Source organism: Ambystoma mexicanum, chromosome 10 (genome assembly GCF_040938575.1).
Source record: "Ambystoma mexicanum isolate Mex_15411 chromosome 10, UKY_AmexF1_1, whole genome shotgun sequence".
NCBI classification, from domain to species: domain Eukaryota; kingdom Metazoa; phylum Chordata; class Amphibia; order Caudata; family Ambystomatidae; genus Ambystoma; species Ambystoma mexicanum.
In genome coordinates this window covers 299,836,328-299,853,692 of record NC_090932.1, presented here as the reverse complement: position 1 = coordinate 299,853,692, position 17,365 = coordinate 299,836,328, and the positions used below count along the sequence as shown (strand labels likewise).

General features: G+C 43.7%; 1 protein-coding gene across 2 annotated transcripts in view; it reads right to left on the bottom strand.

Annotated features, from left to right (window-relative positions):
* The window catches only part of IWS1 (interacts with SUPT6H, CTD assembly factor 1), a 522,634-nt gene that overhangs the window by 344,366 nt on the left and 160,903 nt on the right, over window positions 1-17,365 (bottom strand). For both annotated transcript variants that reach the window (XM_069617877.1, XM_069617876.1), the window contains exon 5: window positions 11,687-11,744. In XM_069617877.1, coding sequence (XP_069473978.1) covers window positions 11,687-11,744 — 58 coding nt within the window. The remainder of the gene's footprint in view (window positions 1-11,686; window positions 11,745-17,365) is intronic.

The following is a 17,365-nucleotide window of genomic DNA, read 5'->3' as shown; positions in this document are numbered from 1 at the left end:
TGTTATAAAAACACACCAGGCTTCTAGCTTTCAAAATGACAAAAATGGATGTAGGAAGGAATGAGATTAAGTAAGGCAAGGAAGTCAGAGTGGTGTAGGCAAACCTTGGTTCAGCAGTGGTTGTGGATTAGTGGAGAGGCAGTTCCCTGGTTATACCACTGAACAAAGTCCAGTTATTGGCTTTGAACCACTCAAGGAAAAAAAAGATTTTAACTGCCACCCGTTTTTCCCACTTTAAATTGTCCAATGAAAAATGACAAACATGCACTTCCTACACATTAAGACAATAGAAACACCTTTTAAAGGGAACCAAGCAAATATACAGACGTTGAATAGACATTTTCCTTTGGCAAGCAACTTATAAGCAGGAATCTCAAAAGGCTGGTCTTTAAATTGAGTTTTCCATAAACATTGTTTGAAATATTGACATATTGAGGCAAACATTTATTTATATTCAATAAATGAAAAATAGAGAGGCTGGGATGTCTTTTCTATAACATTTGCCCTGAACCCTCATTCACTTTTCAACCTATGGTGAACATGCGCTCATGGAAAAACGAAGTTATATATGGTGAGGTGTGTGGTTTAAAAAAAAGTATATATGCGAGTTAAGTGCAGATTTGACAATTAAATTGGCCACGGTATTGATCAATCATCATTGACATCTGGATTTCCTAGAGTATGGTAAAGATGAACAAGTTACTTACCAACTGTAACGTTCTTTGATATGATGTTCCTCCCACGTATTCCTCATCTTGGATATATCCTTACCTTCAGCTTTGCTGCTTCGGAAATTTTGTTTCTCTCCACCAGAGGGCGCTCCACTCGAAGCTGCGGTGTCGCTGTCCCTTGGCGGCATCCGTCGAGTGCCGACATCATCCGCTGTATAAATGCCTTGAGCGCATCCATTGGCCTCAGTTATGTTTTTTTCGTATATTATAACCAACGCCTCTTTTGACCCAAGTCTTAAAAGAATTGAGTGTAAATCACGTAAACTGTACTGTGGTGTAGGCTGGAAGGGTCGATGAGGTATATGTGGGCGGAACATCCAATCGAAAGAACGTTACAGTTGTTAAGTAGCTTGTTCTTCGAATGGATTGTGTCCTCCCACGTATTACTCATCTTAGATAGACTCCCAAAGGAGTTTTGTATTGGAGGTAGGAGTACAGAAATGTTTGTCATGTACAGAATGAAGTACATGATTTAGCGAATAGACCTTCAGAAGAAGTCGAATCTAGAGCATAATGTTTTAGAAAAATGTGTGCATGGATGACCATGTGGCTGCTGCGCAAATATCCTGCACAGGGACACCCCTTTGAAGTGCTGTTGAAGTTGCCATGCCCCTGGTTGAATGAGCCCTCAGCCCATCTGGAGGATCCTTCCCATCCAATCTATAACATTCAGTTGTAGCCAAAATTATCCATCTAGATAATGTTTGCTTAGTTACAGCTAGTCCCAATTTACGGCCCTTGTATCCCCCCAAAAACCTGGTCACACTGACGTAGTTTTGCCAATCTTGAGATATAGAAGCTAAGAGCTCTTCTAGGATCTAATCTATGTAGCCGTTCCTCTTCCTTACTTGTGTTAGGAAGAAGGTAGAAAGTAGGCAGTGTTATTTTTCGTGACAGGTGAAAATCTGAGACTATTTTTGGCAAGAAAGGGTTTTACTCCAAGGACTACTTTATCTTTATAAAAGATGGTGTGAAGAGGACCACTAGAAAGTGCCTGCAACTCACCTACCCTGTGGGCTGATGTCATTGCCACAAGAAGTATTGTTTTTAGAGTAAGGAGCCTTAATGGACGAGAATGTAAAGGCTCAAATGGAATGCATATGAGGAACTTTAGTACCAAGTTTAAATCCCACACAGGAACATTTGGAGGAAACCCATTATATAGACCTTTTAAGAATTGAGTTATTAAAAAGGTATCTTAAAGTAAGATTCTTCCTCCGAGGAGCGCTTAAAAATGGATAGCGCTGCTAAATATCCTTTTATCATGCCAACATGGAGCCCCAGATTAACCAAGTGTAATAGAAAAGACAATATTGTGGGAATATTACATCGAAACAGGTCCACATTCTTTTTTCTGCACCAGTTACTGAACTTGTTCTAACGACACCGGTACAAATATTGAGTTGCTGGCCTTCTGGCCGAAAGCAAAATCTCCATGACGTCATCTGAAAGGTACCAATCCTTGTATCTCAACCTCTCAGAAGCCATGCGTGAAGGTTGAGTGTGTTGACCTCTGGATGGAGAATGTGACCTTCCTCTTGCGACAGAAGATCCTCTCTTTTTGGAAGATGTATTGGAGGGCAGATGGACATGTCCAAAAGGTCCGGGTACCACGTTATCCTGGCCCAATCCGTGGCAACTAGGATCATGGTTTTCTCAATCTCCTCATTACCTGAGGGATCACAGGGACTGGAGGAAACTCATACAGAAGTGGAAACTCCCATTCCACCACGATTGCATCTCCTAGAGATCCTCTAGGGGGGAAATTGCCTTGGGCAGTACAGTTCGCACTTGCTGTTGACACTGGTCGAGAACAGATCCACTTGTGGGTTTCCCCAAAGGGCAAAGATCTCTTGAAGGACTTCCTGAGCTAGTTCCCATTCGTGGGAGACCGTTCTCTGCCTGCTCAGAGCGTCTGCTGCTTTGCTCTGCTCTCCGGCTAGGTGAACTGCCGACAGAGTTCCCCTCTTGTATTCCCCAGAACCAGAGCTGCATTGCTTCTCTGCGCAGTGACCCTACTCCTCCTCTCTTGTTGAGGTAGTACATAGCCACCGTGTTGTCCGTCATTATCAGAACATTCTTTCCCCGTTGATTGCCCTCAGCTCCAATAGGTTGATGTGTAGTTTGGACTCCGATGGAGACCAACGACCGCTGATTGTCAACTCTTTAGCTTGAGCTCCCAACCCCGCGAGTGAGGCGTCCATTACTACTGTTCTCTCCGGCCATGGTTGCCAAAAAGATTATCCACTGAAGATATGTTCCCATCAAGTCCACTATTGCAGATCCTGTGCTACGCTGGTTGGAACTTGCAAAATATCTGACATTTCCCCAGAAAATTGGGACCATTCTGTCCTGAGGGCCCATTGAAGGGATCTCATCCTCAATCTGGCTTCTGGCACCAGAACAATGCAGGATGCCATGAGACCGAGCAACCTGAGAAAATCGAAGGCCGGTAGATACTGAGCATTCTGCAACTTTGTTACCATCTCCAGAATGTGGTGAGCTCTCTCTTCGGGAGGCGAGGCTTTGCCCGAACAAGTATCCAGGACTGCTCCGATAAACTGGAGTTTCTGTGACGGTATCATGTTTGACTTTTTTTAATTCAGAGAAAACCCTTGTTTGTGAAGGAAGTGGCAAGTCTTGGACAGATGTTCCTGGGCTTGTTCTGGAGAATGTGCCCTGATCATCCAATCGTCCAGATATGGGTAGACGTTAATGCCCCCTCTCCTGAGACTCGCTGCCACCACCACCATCAACTTGGTGAAAACTTTCAGGCGTAGGTCAACCTGAATGGCAGAACTCGAAACTGACCTCAGGTACTTTCAGTGCTTGAGATGGATTGGCACATGAAAGTAAGCATCCTGAAGGTCCAATTATACCAACCAATCCTGGAGTTGGAGAGCCTGAAGGATCTGGGAAAGTATGACCATCTTAAACTTGTCCTTCCTGAGGAACTTGTTCAAGCTTCTCAAGTCCAAGATGGGTCTCGGTCCTCCGTCCTTCTTTGGTAGGAGGAAATATGGGGAATACCAACCCTTGTTCCTCTCCGCTACAGGTGCATGTTCTATAGCACCTTTCTGTAGAAGGGTTAAAACTTGCTGCAAAAGGAGCGGATCTGGATGTTTGACAGTTGTATCCCGATGGGTGATTCTGAGGTTTCTTTTGAAAAGGAAGGCAGTAACCTTTGGATACTGTTTCCAGTGCCCAAACATCTGAAGTAATGCCCCACCATTCTTTCAGATGCTGTGAGATCCTGCCTCCCACTGGGGTCTTGTGGGTAAAACCCTCAGAGTGGTTTTGCGGCAGCTGCAGCAGCGGCTGAAGGGATAGATGCTGCTGCTGGGGCAGACCTAGCACCTTTTCCTCAACCCCGAGGAAATATCCTTTGACATCTCCGACTAGCCCGTCACCTCCCTTTCCCAAATGAGATCAAATTGAAAGGGTCGACCCCTCCAGGAAGATGAGCCTGTGTAGGGGCGTTGTTGAAGTTGTCGTACAGCGGCACCGAGTGATTTTGCCACCGCTTTGGAGGTCTGCAGCTTCTCCAAACTTTCATGCGCCTTGCTGCCAAACAACCTCGAGCTGTCAAATGGCATATTAAGAAGCCTGGATTGCACATCCAGTGCAAAACCTGACTTTCTTAGCCACGCAAATCTATGTAGCACCGTGCTAGACACCATGGACCTACTGATACGGTCAGCTGTGTCCAAACCTGATTGAAGGCATTCCCCCAAAGCCTCCTTTCCATCCCTTACTATAGATAGGAACCCTTCACGTTCCTCACCTTCCGGGATGTGTTCAGCTGCCGCTGACATGCAGTCCCATAGGGTATTTGTGAATCTTGCAAGGGTGCAAGTTACATTTGTGGATTTTAAATCCATGCTCCCTGACGTAAAAATATTTCTGGACCTTCTTATCCCTATCAGGGGGAATTGTAGGGTATGCAGCATTTCTTCTAGAGGTAGCTGCTTGAACTACCAGACTTTCTGGAGATGGGTGCTTACTTAAGTATTGTGGATCTAAAGGACGGGGTCTATATTTTGACTAATATTTCTTATTTACTGCCGGAATAGTTTCTGGTTTTTCCCTTGCAGTATTAACCTTCCTTTGTAAGGCTACATGAAAAGGAAGTATGTGGTCTTACTGAGGTCCTCCTGAAAGGATGTCAGTCATGTCATCATCTTGATAGACAGGTGAATTTCTACCCCATCCCATGAATTCAGTTACCCTGTTCATCAATTTTCTATAAGCTGCATCAGCATGTTCTGCTGAGTCAGGTTTTTCAAATTCATATTTTGGAGAAGTATCCAGACCACTTGCTGACTACAAGCACTCATACATCTTATATCTTAAATTGAGGGTCAACTAACGCCTCAGGGACTTGTCTTGTACCAAATTTAACACCAGCAGGTGAAACCTCTTCTGCTGATGACTCGCCTTCATATAGGGATGACATGGTCCTAAAAAAATCATATCTGCTTTCTGGGTGAAAGACCTTTTCAGGTGGTATAGGCTTTAACATTGGTGTTGATTTTGCCATTGGAATGGGCATAGACGTCAACAAAAGCTTCGATGGCGTCGATGTTGTAGCCACTACCTTCGATATTGTCGAGGTAATTTTTGATGCCTTCAAAGGAAGTCGTCAAAGGAGTTGTCGAGACCATCAACACCCTCGAAAGAGCCTTCGATACCATCGACTGTGTACTTGACGTATCCTTTTTAGGTTGGGCCATCGACACCTTGAGCTCGACCACCTTCGATAGAGGCTTCGAGGACGTTTTACACTAGGAGTGATGACGTATGAGAGTTGGACGCCATTTTCTTAAGTTCTACCTCAGATTTATGCACCTGTAGATTTTTTCTATGAGGTGTCTGGGAAGACTTGGATTTATTTATTTATTTAATTTGTATAGCGCACAACCACCCTTGGGCATTGAGGCGCTGTTAATTGAGGGGAACTTAGTTACATGGAGAGGACACATGGGGAGAAACAGATATATACAATGAGCAAGTTTCATGCGTACATTTGGATACATGAAATATACATATAGGCATAGGTGAGTCGCATTTATGTGGTAAACAGGTAGAATATGGCTGTAGATTGTGGCATATTTCCCTCGACATTCAGTTTTTCTCGTCTTAGATCTTCCCGTCACTTTTTTTGTGACTAGGGGCATGGTCTTCGTTAGACTTTTTTTGAGGGCGTCTGGGACGCGTTCTCAAATTATTTTTAACATAGATGCGCCGATAGCCTCCCACTTTCTGGGCAGGTCATGTCTCGAAGGACATGTTATGACTTCCTCAGACGATGTCAAGGAAGAGGAAGAGGGAGACTGGTGTTGTCTTTTCTTCACCTTTTTAGAGGACGAAGAAGAGGACTTCCTGGATCTACTCCGAGACCTAGATTTTTTTATAACGTATTACGATATACATCCCCCTCCATGAAAACTTTGAGGATTCCTCACCCACCGCCAGTTTATCTCTTTGTTCTTATAAGGCCTTATGGGTCATCGACTGACAAGAACTGCAGTCATCTATACGGTGGTCGGAACCAAGGCACCAGAGGCAATCAGTTCTTCAGGGATCAGTTAGCAACATCTTTCTCCCACATTTCTGGCATTTCTTAAATCCAGTTTTCGTGTGGAAGGATTAGATGAAGACGGCATTATCGTTCGAACTGAAGCGCCGTTTATATCGATCCGAAGCGAAGTTAACGGAAAAACAGAACTGTAGCCAACGGGCACGCTCCAGGCATTTATACAGCAGATGACGTCGGCACTCGGCGGATCCCGCCGAGGGACATCGACGCCGCAGCCTCGAGTGGAGCGCCCTCTGGTGGAGAGAGAAAACATTTCCGAAGCAGCAAAGCTGAAGGTAAGCATATATCTAAGATGAGGAATACGTGGGAGGACACAATCCAATTCAAAGCATAATTTAAGTGTTTGATTATTTTTATTTTTTTAATAAATATACCTGTGCAACTCTGAGTTACTTGTCCCAAAAGGGATGGCGAGGGGCACTGAGTAGGAAATCATTACTGTTAAACTGGCGTGTCCCAGGTTCATAAAATAAACTTTAAAAAAAATTGAGCACGTCTAATTTGGAATAGGTGGAACATTCCCCAAAACCAGATGTTGCCAGATTAAAACATCCAGCATGTTCCTCTTGCCATAAAGATTGTTTGGTCTGGATCAATTGAGTTCTGACCTAGTGTGGTGGGACTGGGAAGAGTACTCCCAAATCCTTCTTTCTTACCTTCAAACTTCCATAGTAGCTCATTCTGGATCTGCACTCTGGCATTGTCAAAGCTCGTTTCTAGGTGTACTTTCGAAACGTCCTGCTCCATACACAGGCATTTACCTGGAATCTTTTCTCTGTTGCAGCACTGGGGCTATCTACCAGTTAGGGAAGGACTGCAGAAGCTATTGGGGAGGTGGGAGGGTATTTAGAAGGCAGAAGATATGTTTAGGTTTGAAATTAGTTTTTTCACTTTACTGCTCACAGTTAATTTGAACTGTTTTGACTGTTTCTAGTGTAAAGTGTAGGGGATCTCACCTGGATATCTCCAACTGTTTACAGATATGCATTTTTAATTGTGTTAAGTGACATCTGCTTGAATGTATCTGCTTGGAGATAAAGGCATGATAAATCATACTGTACTACTGTGTTGCTTCATTTGAGTGTTCCATTTGTGGTTATCTGTACTATTACAACACTCCCATAACTACTTGACCCATGAGTCAAATACCAGGTTCGCTAAGGATTTCTCAGAACCCTTCAACAGGGCTGGATCTGAAAATTCCAATATAATGACAAATCGGACGTGACTAAAACTCGTGGTCTGAAGGAACTCACTGTGACCATCCCTGCCCTTGATCTTGTAGGGCCAGGTAGACATGTCTCCAAGGAATGTTTGTTCTCTGTTGACATACATGACTCATCGTGCCATGAAATTCGAGCCCTACATCCTTCCCCAGGCCTAGTGTGGCTGTCGCTGCTGCCGGACCCTCTACTCAACGGTTGAAGTGTGTAGCTGGACCATCATCCTGGTGAGGAGGTCCTAATGAATTTTCTTCCAACCACAAAGTATGTTCTTAGCTAGTGAAACTACTGATGTTTCTTCAACCCGAAGCTGTTGAGATGCTGCATTTGTCTGCCCTTCACCTGTGGGTCCTTCCAACATCTGGAACCTGGGCTCGCCTCCTCTGGGTATGGGGCCTTTGCTTGCCAACCTTTCCAATCGGGCAAATAACTGCTGTATCTCTAGCTGCTCTAAGCACACCAGTTTGCAAGCTCTTTAACTGAGGCTCAGACATGCTTTGATCAGCTGATCCCGGTTTGAAGTGCAGAGGTTCCATCAAAGGTCCTGGTTCTGCTCCAATGAGCCCTGCTCATCCAGCAGGCAACACAAAACTCTCGAGCTGCTGCTTTAGGAATCTTTGCAGCACCGATTGAGCTGTTGATACTCCTCAGTTTTCCTTTGTTGGATTCTTTTTGCTGGGGTTCTAGAACTCCTCTCTGAATCATCGTTCTATTCCTCCAGTGCTGCACGGATCCTGTGCAGGCCTTTACCCCTCTGGCAGACAACGGCAAATCCTCCAGCTTCTGACATCAGAGCTCCTCTGTGTAATCTGAAAGCTGGTGTGGGGGACAGTTGTTGGGGTTGACTAACTCTTAATTGGGATCTCTCATCCTTGCCCGTCTCCTTTTGGATTTCTTCTTCCATCCATGGGACTCCATGTGCACTATAACTTTAGTCCATATCCAAAGGGAATAAACGGACCATGGAAGTAGGGAGAACAAATCTCCAATCAGACTTTAGACACATTTCCGGACCCTGTGAAGTGATATTTTCTGAATGTGGATTTAATACTGAAAAGTATTTCATGTACCTATACATTTATTGTAGACATTTGAAGCAAAGCTTTTTATAAAGATTATTTTCATAAAAATATTGTTTGGACAGTCTGTGTGTCTACTCAAAGTGTTTACTGTATCTCAACCATCCTTCTCCTTCCAAAAGGGTTACCTTGACTGCTAGTCCACGCTACCACTTGGTGTTAGGAAATCTATTGAGGAATAGATTTACCAAGTTGATACATTTGGACCCCAGGCGTAGGGCCTAAAAGATGGCACATAGACCCTAGACATTGCTACATCTAACGTGATGGCAGGGCTCGGTGCAGCAACTTCTAATGTTGAGATAGAAGGCTCAGAGGAAACTGTAGTGCTGGTTAAATCCAAGCTGTTCAAGTGCAGGTAAGATGCTGTTATAGCAGATCTAGGGCTTGGATACTACCCTCTCCTGAGAAGTCGCAGAAGAGCCAGGGTATCAGACACAAGGTAACTCTGGTAAGTGGATACAAATGCTAGTCCTGTAAATCCAGGTGAGTTAACAGATTGTCCCTGTCGAGTCAAAGTAAGGGAGCAAAAGTGCGGTTCCCCCTGGTGTGAGGTCTGGATTGCTCAGGCTCCAGCAGTACTTCAAGGTCAGATTGCAGGAGCAGACCTTTCGTCTAAGTTGGGCGAGTTGTACAGTTAAATGCTTAGGGACAAGTCCCAAACCTTTAACAAGATATGGTGCAGATCCCTCTAGTCTTATACAGATCTTGGGGGTTGGATGCACAGAAAGCTTCCAATCAGGAAAACATCCATTCAAACGTTTGGAGGTCACCCAATCAAGGGTGGCTGCCACATTCAAACCTTCTTGAGTAAACTTAGGATGCCAATTCAGGAAAGAATCCTTGGCACTCATTTATATATCTGGCTAGAACTGGTCATGAATGGCATGAGCCACAAACCCGAGACTTCAGGAAGGCGATGACCTTATATGGCCATGCATTAATTTAAATGCTTAAATCGTAAACACCCATTGTGGAGTGTCCTGGGACTTCTAAAACTAGGTTGCATTTTTAAAGGGTACCTGCAGGCAACAATCCTTTGCACACTACAAGCTAAAACTAATGCAGCGGCAAGCACCTTTTTAAAATCACAAAGAGCTGCCATCAGCTTCGAAAACAGATCACAGAGTAAATTTGGGGTGCCCTGACCAGAGTTGTACATGCTCCCACGGGCTCCGTTTCAAATGTACATGCCCAGTCACACCCAGGAAAGGGAATCAATGTGGAAAAATGAGGTCAAAGAACCAGTCAGGGAAAGCAAAGGTAGGGGACTCACATAAGGTCACAGAAAGACTAACTCCCCCCACCTCCTGAACAAGAACCGCGAGAGAGTTTTATACTGCTATCATTCTCCCAATGATCCTCACCCACCATCACTATTGGATTGCATGTGTATTTAAAGTCATTCTGCTTCTGTCCACATTTATCTTTTCCAGCTCCTTCCCACCATCAGCTTGTTTAAAAAATGATGTACTATAACATGAGTTAGCAAAGGTTTCTAAAGCACCAGCGAAGGCACTGCGTCAGCCATCAATATGGCCATTGTACAGTATTTGTTGGAGAATTCTCAAGAAATACAAATAAAGACAAAAAGAAGGTGCAACCATAGTTGTGGCTAATTGATGCCACACAGTAGCTGCTCGTAATTTATTACCAACACAGGAATCTGAACACATCAGGAGAAGGAGCAGTCCAAAAAGGATGCCCCAAGTCCTCCAATCACTTGCAATCTGGGTTAAGTATCGCTAGAGATGGGTTGTCTGCTCACAAGATAGTTACAAATCATTGAAAGCGGGTCTGTAGTAGGGCACAACTGACATTTCAATGTGTTTGGTACCTCAAGCAAATGACAAAACAGACAATGAACTTAGGGACTTCAGAAAGGTTTGTACAAGAAAAATAAAAAAATCATAAACACCTTGTGAGCAAGGAGACTGTGCTGAGACTGCACTCAAAAAGTAGGTTTATTGGCTTGCCTGCCAGTGTCTAGATGGAGAAAGTGTGTGGATGACTGGCTTTTCACATCTGGGAAACAGGCCAAGAAGCTTTTGTTTCATACAACCGCTCATTACGTTTGAGAGAGGATCTAAGATTGCCCAGTGCTGCTGACAAAAGGCTGTTAAGTGTAGTTCCTACTTGCACTGAATAAAGTCATAATAGACGAGAGGAAGACTTTTAGAGGGCTATGGCATGATACTGACCAAACGACAGCCAAAAAATGCCAAAGTGTCATCACGCTCGTTAGAGACACATGGCATAACCCTGAAAACTGCAGTAGCAAGGTCATGAAACAAATTAGGGTGTTTGCCTGAATCCTGACCGATTCCTTTTGATATTTGGCCAAGCCTTAATTACCCCATGGCCACAACAGTCTGCGTTTTATGAGAAGTCACCCAGGAATAGTAGGAAATATTTGTTTCCAATCAAAGGCTAGTCAGTATGCCTTTGTGACACAGAGGATTGCCTTCCAAACAACCTACCTACAGACCAGAAAAAATAGATGTTTTCTCAGCAGTATAAAAGCAGCCAAGCAGACCATTGCACCTGCCCAGCACTAGTCCATCTCATCAAATTCAGTTTTGAAGTCCAATGTCTCATAATGAATGTTTCTTTACACTTATGCTACCTAAGAAGTTGTTTCGCAGAACAACCTGTACAAAAATGGTGAAACGGACAATACAAGTTTTATGAGGGACAGCTGCCACAAACTACCATGAAAACAGCACAGCTATTGAAATAAAACAAACCAACAACAAAATAGGGGCAGATAGGGTAAAAAGATAATGGGCATAATATCATGAGCAAAGATTTAAGGCCAGATCAAAAACACTGATTAGGTTTGGGAGAAGAGTATGATTAATATATACAATACCCTGGTTAAAACAGAAACACCAACTCAGCAGTCTGTACATGCACCTACAGCCAACGTATGTAATTATCCAGCACCATTTGTAATTGTAGCTGTGCAAGCTTGTGGATCACTTAAATTCACTTCTTAGACTGCATCAAAGCGTATTAAAGGAGTATATTAAAGAACATTTTTATAATTCTTACTGTAAATTCCTCCTCCTCTTCATCGCCGGATTCTCCAAATATATCTGCGATCAAATTCCTGAATAAAAAATAAATGAGTAATCAATGTATTACCAAGCATATCAGGACATAATTAATATTACATAGCAAAATATGATTTTCATTCTGAATATATTCCGTAAATGGAAAAGTCATTTCAACAAATACTTCTATTCCAGTTTTATTTGTCCATCAATTCCTACATGGAAGACATATGTATACCATCAATTTTGAAGTCAGACAGTCCTTTTTGACTCTCGTTTTGCTAACTCAATTAGTGCCCTTGACCTTTTGACGACTTTTTGGACCTTTCTATTTGCTGTCAGAGGACTTTATACTGATGTTCCCCTGCCGCTGAAACCTATTATGTTGTGCTGCCCTTTGTTGCCCATATGACCACCATTTTGTACTTGAATAAACTTTCTCACACAGGTGTGTTCGGAAGTAGGTTGGTGGCAGCTTTATTTTTGGCCACATAATCCATTGAGACAATTTACCAAATTGGTAGACACATGCCAATATGTTAAGGCCATTGAGGTTCCAATGCACTGTAAACATCCTAAAACACTGTCTACTTTCATTTCTGGTCTGTGGGTGTTTAGGCTCCTGCCAGAGCCTATATTGGTACCCTGTGTCCATGTTTGGCATTCAGTCCTTACTGGTTGTGGATCTCCTAGACACCCCAATTTAAACCCTTGAGTGAATGAGCTGCAATATGACGTTTGGCTGGCCTTGCCTCTTGGGATGGCTGAGAAAACTGAAGGCTGCAGTGTTAGGATGATTTTCAGAACTGCCAACCTTAGTAGACCTGCAAGTAATTGGCTGTAAGGCTTAGACTAAGGAGATTCAGGGGGTGGAGGGAGGGGAGAGAGAGAGAGAGAGAGAGACAGACACAGAGAGAGAGAGAGAGAGAGAGAGAGAGAGAGAGAGAGACAGAGCGACACACACACAGAGCGAAACACAGAGACCGAGAGAGAGACACAGACACCGAGAGAGACACAGACACCGAGAGAGAGAGAGAGACACAGACACAGAGAGAGAGACACCGAGACCGAGAGAGAGAGAGAGGGACAGAGAGAGACACCAAGACCGAGAGAGAGAGAGAGAGAGAGAGAGAGAGAGAGAGAGACACCGAGAGAGACACCGATACCGAGAGACACAGAGAGAGACACCGAGACCGAGAGAGACACCGAGACCGAGAGAGACACCGAGACCGAGAGAGACACCGAGAGAGACACCGAGACCGAGAGAGACACCGAGACCGAGAGAGACACCGAGACCGATCACAAGAGGCCAGACTAGACCTTTTCTAACAGAAAGCCGAGTTAAAGACCCATTAGGATGAATATCATCCAATTAACAATTTAGAGGACTATCTTTCATAAATGTAATCTCTCCTGATGAACCACAGACAACACTGTGGAGAAACACGCGTTGAGAGTGAAAATATGTCTGCATGAAAAACTATGTGAGCAACATGCGAGATAGTTTTTGCTTGCATGTATGAAACTGATACAAGAAAACAACAATTCTTTTGGAAAAATAAGGCAAAAATATATACCAGAAATTGATATACTGGATTTGAATCATTTATAAAAGAAGATTTGAGATTGATTCTTGGTTGACAGGGAGTGCACTCTGTATAAGTAGTTCTAAGCTAAAGTATAAGAAATAAATATTGCTACAGTCGCAATATAGTACTTGGGGTGCAGATCCCAGTCACATACTACACACTGGCACAAGGGAAATCGCCCAGTGAAGAGGAATCAAAAGGCGACCAGGACTGGAACATTCTTTAAGAAAAATTGATTACTAGCCCGTCTACCACTAAACCATACTACATATTCAGTCTCAAGCTATGACTTTGCTTTAACATTGTGAACTTGGTTTTATGAAATTTCTGAACTTCTCCTTACACACAAAATTATGGGTGAAGCATACAAAATAGAGGACACGGAAAGCACCCAGCTGCACAGAGCCTTGCACTGAAACATTTTCTCAGAGCCTTTCACCATATCTATTTATTTGTGTCCGTTTACGCACCTAACCTTTTACAGACACTCTCACTAATGTCTTACTTCAGCGGTACACAAAAATGCCATATTATTTCTAATTGTAGGACTTTGGTACAAATAACTTCTGGTGACATTTAAAATATTAGTACAGAATTGCTAATCAAATCAGTTTGTTTGCTAATCAAGAACATTTTAATTAGCAAATTCTGCTCATCAATTTTTGAAAACTAATTAATGCCTTGCAATGGTCCCTGCGGCATAGGAGTTCATGCTGAATATAAATGTATGGGGACCAGGAGAGCAAACAGGTATGATCAACCCTTTAAACCCTGAACGGGATAAATAATGACCTTGGGTAAGTCTAGGCATTGGGGACATCTGCTCTCAAAACAAGGTGTGGGGTTGTGGGTCCAGGAGTTGCTGGTGCAGGAGCGTCTTTCGACAAGTATGACATTTGGATCAGGTGTTCAGGTCTCAGTCAGTGACCTAATGCTACTGAACATCACTAAGCTCGACTCTGAAGGTGAAAGGACTCTGCTTCTGATACCACGACAAATGAGATGAGCAGATAAAATAGCCCAGCAAAGGGTCTGCAGGTATGAAAACAAATAACAGGACTCGGGCTCCAGCAAGGTTCCTCTTCATAGCAGAGAGCAGTAGTGGTTTGATGTTCCGGTCCTAGCTGTAAAGGCGTAATGGTAGGCTTCGAAGCACCGGGCTGTGCAAGATCTAATCAACAGGAGTAGTCCCCACTCCGGATGATGTGCGACACCTGCAGGCCCACAACTCAGTTCTAGGATGACTTTCAGTGATGGTGGACTCTGAATAGAGTAGGCCCATACGTTTGAGAGAGATAGCATGGGCGTTTTGTCGATGAAAGAGCACAGCTTTTTTTGCAGAAGATGGTTTACTAATGGTTATCACAGCAGCAATCTTACAGCATCCCTCTGCAGGCGCTTGCGCTTTGGATCCTTGGCTCCAGTTGTCTACTAAAACAAATAGCTCCAAATCCACTCTGGATGTAGACCTATAAGTAGACCTGCAACAGTTAGTTGTCCAATCATGGACAGCTAGCACAGGTACAGTCATATCCCTACAGAAGGTTTGTGATGTGTACTGGGCCCATGTACATTTCAGATACATACACACACACACACCTAAGCCCACAGAATGAATGACCATACATTGTCATTTAGTACCCCTAACCAAAAGGAAGGCTGCCAAAGGAAAAGCAAGGCACAGACGAGGTGTAAACAAAAGGCCTCCTATTTTGAGCACTGTAGTGAACAAAAGGCTTCATGTGGTAAAAAGAAAAAAAAGGTGCACAGGAAGTCACCCAAAAAGTGTAAATTAGAGGTGCCATTGCCACCAGCCTCTCTGGGTATGGGAACAAATGCACATGCAGTAAAAAGAAAGGGGAAACCTGGTTATAAGTACTCTCCATAAGGAAGGTATAGTGCAGAACCACTGACTTAAATGAGACACAGTAGCCACCTGCACTGGTAGTCTTCAAGCCTGCAGTGATTTCAAAACAAACAAGATAGATAGATCGGAGAGAAGAGAGAAAAAGGGAGAGGATGAAAGAAAGAAAAAAGGGAGAGAAAGAACAAGAGATATAAGGGGTGATGGTGTGAGCGCACTTGTGGGGATCATAAGCCATTGCAACCACATCCTAGTAGCTGAAGGGGGAGATGTTTCCCTGAATACCCTTGCTGTGGGCCTTGCAGCTTCTGCCAAATCTTACATGCTTCACAGCAGCAACGTGCGTCAATAGAAGCTCCTGCCTTCATTGTTGCTGTCTTAAAAGAGAGCAGCCTGGATGTTGCTCCGCAAATCTTTGCGCTAATCATGGGATGTCTGCATTCACAACCATTTACATGCTAATCATGTAAACGCCCTGCTGCCTGTGCAGAGTCCATCGTTACCTACAGAACTAACTCCAATCTGCTTGCTGGGTCACCGGTGGCCCTGGTCATTGATGTTGCCATACCCTCCCCTCATTGTTGGTCACATGGAGGCGATCCTCCTTTCTGGGTCATGTGGTTCTGGCACCTTGTGGGGCTTCGAAGTCCTGAACCATCATAAAGACTGATCCAATTCTAACATCTGGAGAGACCTCTGCACTCTGGCTCCCTACCGTTTCTCACAGCAGCCTAGGAAGCTATTTTGCTCCTTCGCATTCTAGATTAACTGTTACCCCACTATATGAATTGTTTGCCCCAGCCTAATTGTTGCCCATTGTATTTTGCTGCTTAGCATCTTAAGAGTGTTTGTATTTGTATTTATTGTGTTTATATAGCGCTTTAATCGAAAGCGCTTTACATTATAACAGAATACACAACATTATAACAATCGAACAATTTACAATCATGAATCAAACCAATAAAACAGTAAATAAGTAGAGCAATTAATCTGTGAGGGAAGAGGGAAAGGGTGAGGAAGGGAAGGAGGAGGGAAAGAGAAGGGGTATAGGGTGAAAATGAGAGGTGAAAAAGAGGGAGGATAAGGGGGAGGTAAGAGTGGACCATGGGGAAGATTCAAGGGAAGGAAAGAATGGGAGGAGGGGAAGGTTTCATGATGGGGAATAGAGAAGGAGAGATTTCAGACAAATGCAGAAGGAGGAAAAGGTAGGTATAGAGCAGATTGAGAGAGGTAAGGAGTCATGAGGGGCAAGGAGACAGAGGGTACGAACTGCTGAATGGTAGATAGATTTGAGGGGGGCAAGATGAGAAGCAAGTAGTCCAAAGAGTAAAGAGGAGCAATAGAAGAGGTGAGAGAAGATAAGGGAGGAGATTAAAAGTTTAGTAGCATGGAAGGTGAGAGAGGAGCGGACTTTGCGAATACTGAAGAGGTGGTAGCGACAGGTGAGAGGTGAGAGAAATGTGGTGGGAAAAGGAGAGGGAGGAGTCAAAGTGAATGCCTAGATTGCGAGCGTGGGCAGAGATAGAGTGTCTAACACTCTTGTTCATGTCCAAACACTACACACAGAAAGACTGACACAAAAAGAAATGTAAAATCCCTCCATACAGACATACATCAGAGTTGCAGGAATAGAGGTTCCAGCAATGACTGGTAGAGGTCCTAGCAATAAAAGACAAGTGGAATATGCAGAAGAGAGCAGCAGAGAGTTGTCAGGGAGGCAAGGGACTTAGGCTTTTTAAAAAGAATAAGAGTACAGGCAGTACAACAGGGCAACAATTTCAGAGCCAGTCCCATCTCACAAAGAGAGAGAGCTTCCAGGCAAGTACAAACCGATCTAAACGTGGTAAATGATCTCCTCCATATCTAAACAGATGCTGGTTAAACTAGAAAAGCCCAAAAGCATGCAGCATTCCAGGTTTGGCAGGCAGCCAATCATGGCTGGCTAGCCAAACTTCCAAACACAGACACACCGACTCATATAGATTAGAAAGTTCACAAACTAGTTAAAACAGGAAAAACATCCACAAAAAGGTAGTTGCAAGATTGTTTGGCCACCCCTCTTGGCCCAAGCAAATAAAGAAAACCTACAAAAAAAACTGGGAGGTGTTATAGGACTTTAACAAATCCTTAGAACCCAAACGTCCACCATATCTAGGTATTAAGTTACTAATGCAGTAAAAGGATGCACACACGTGTCGCCTAAAGTAAATTATACCGCTGCCAG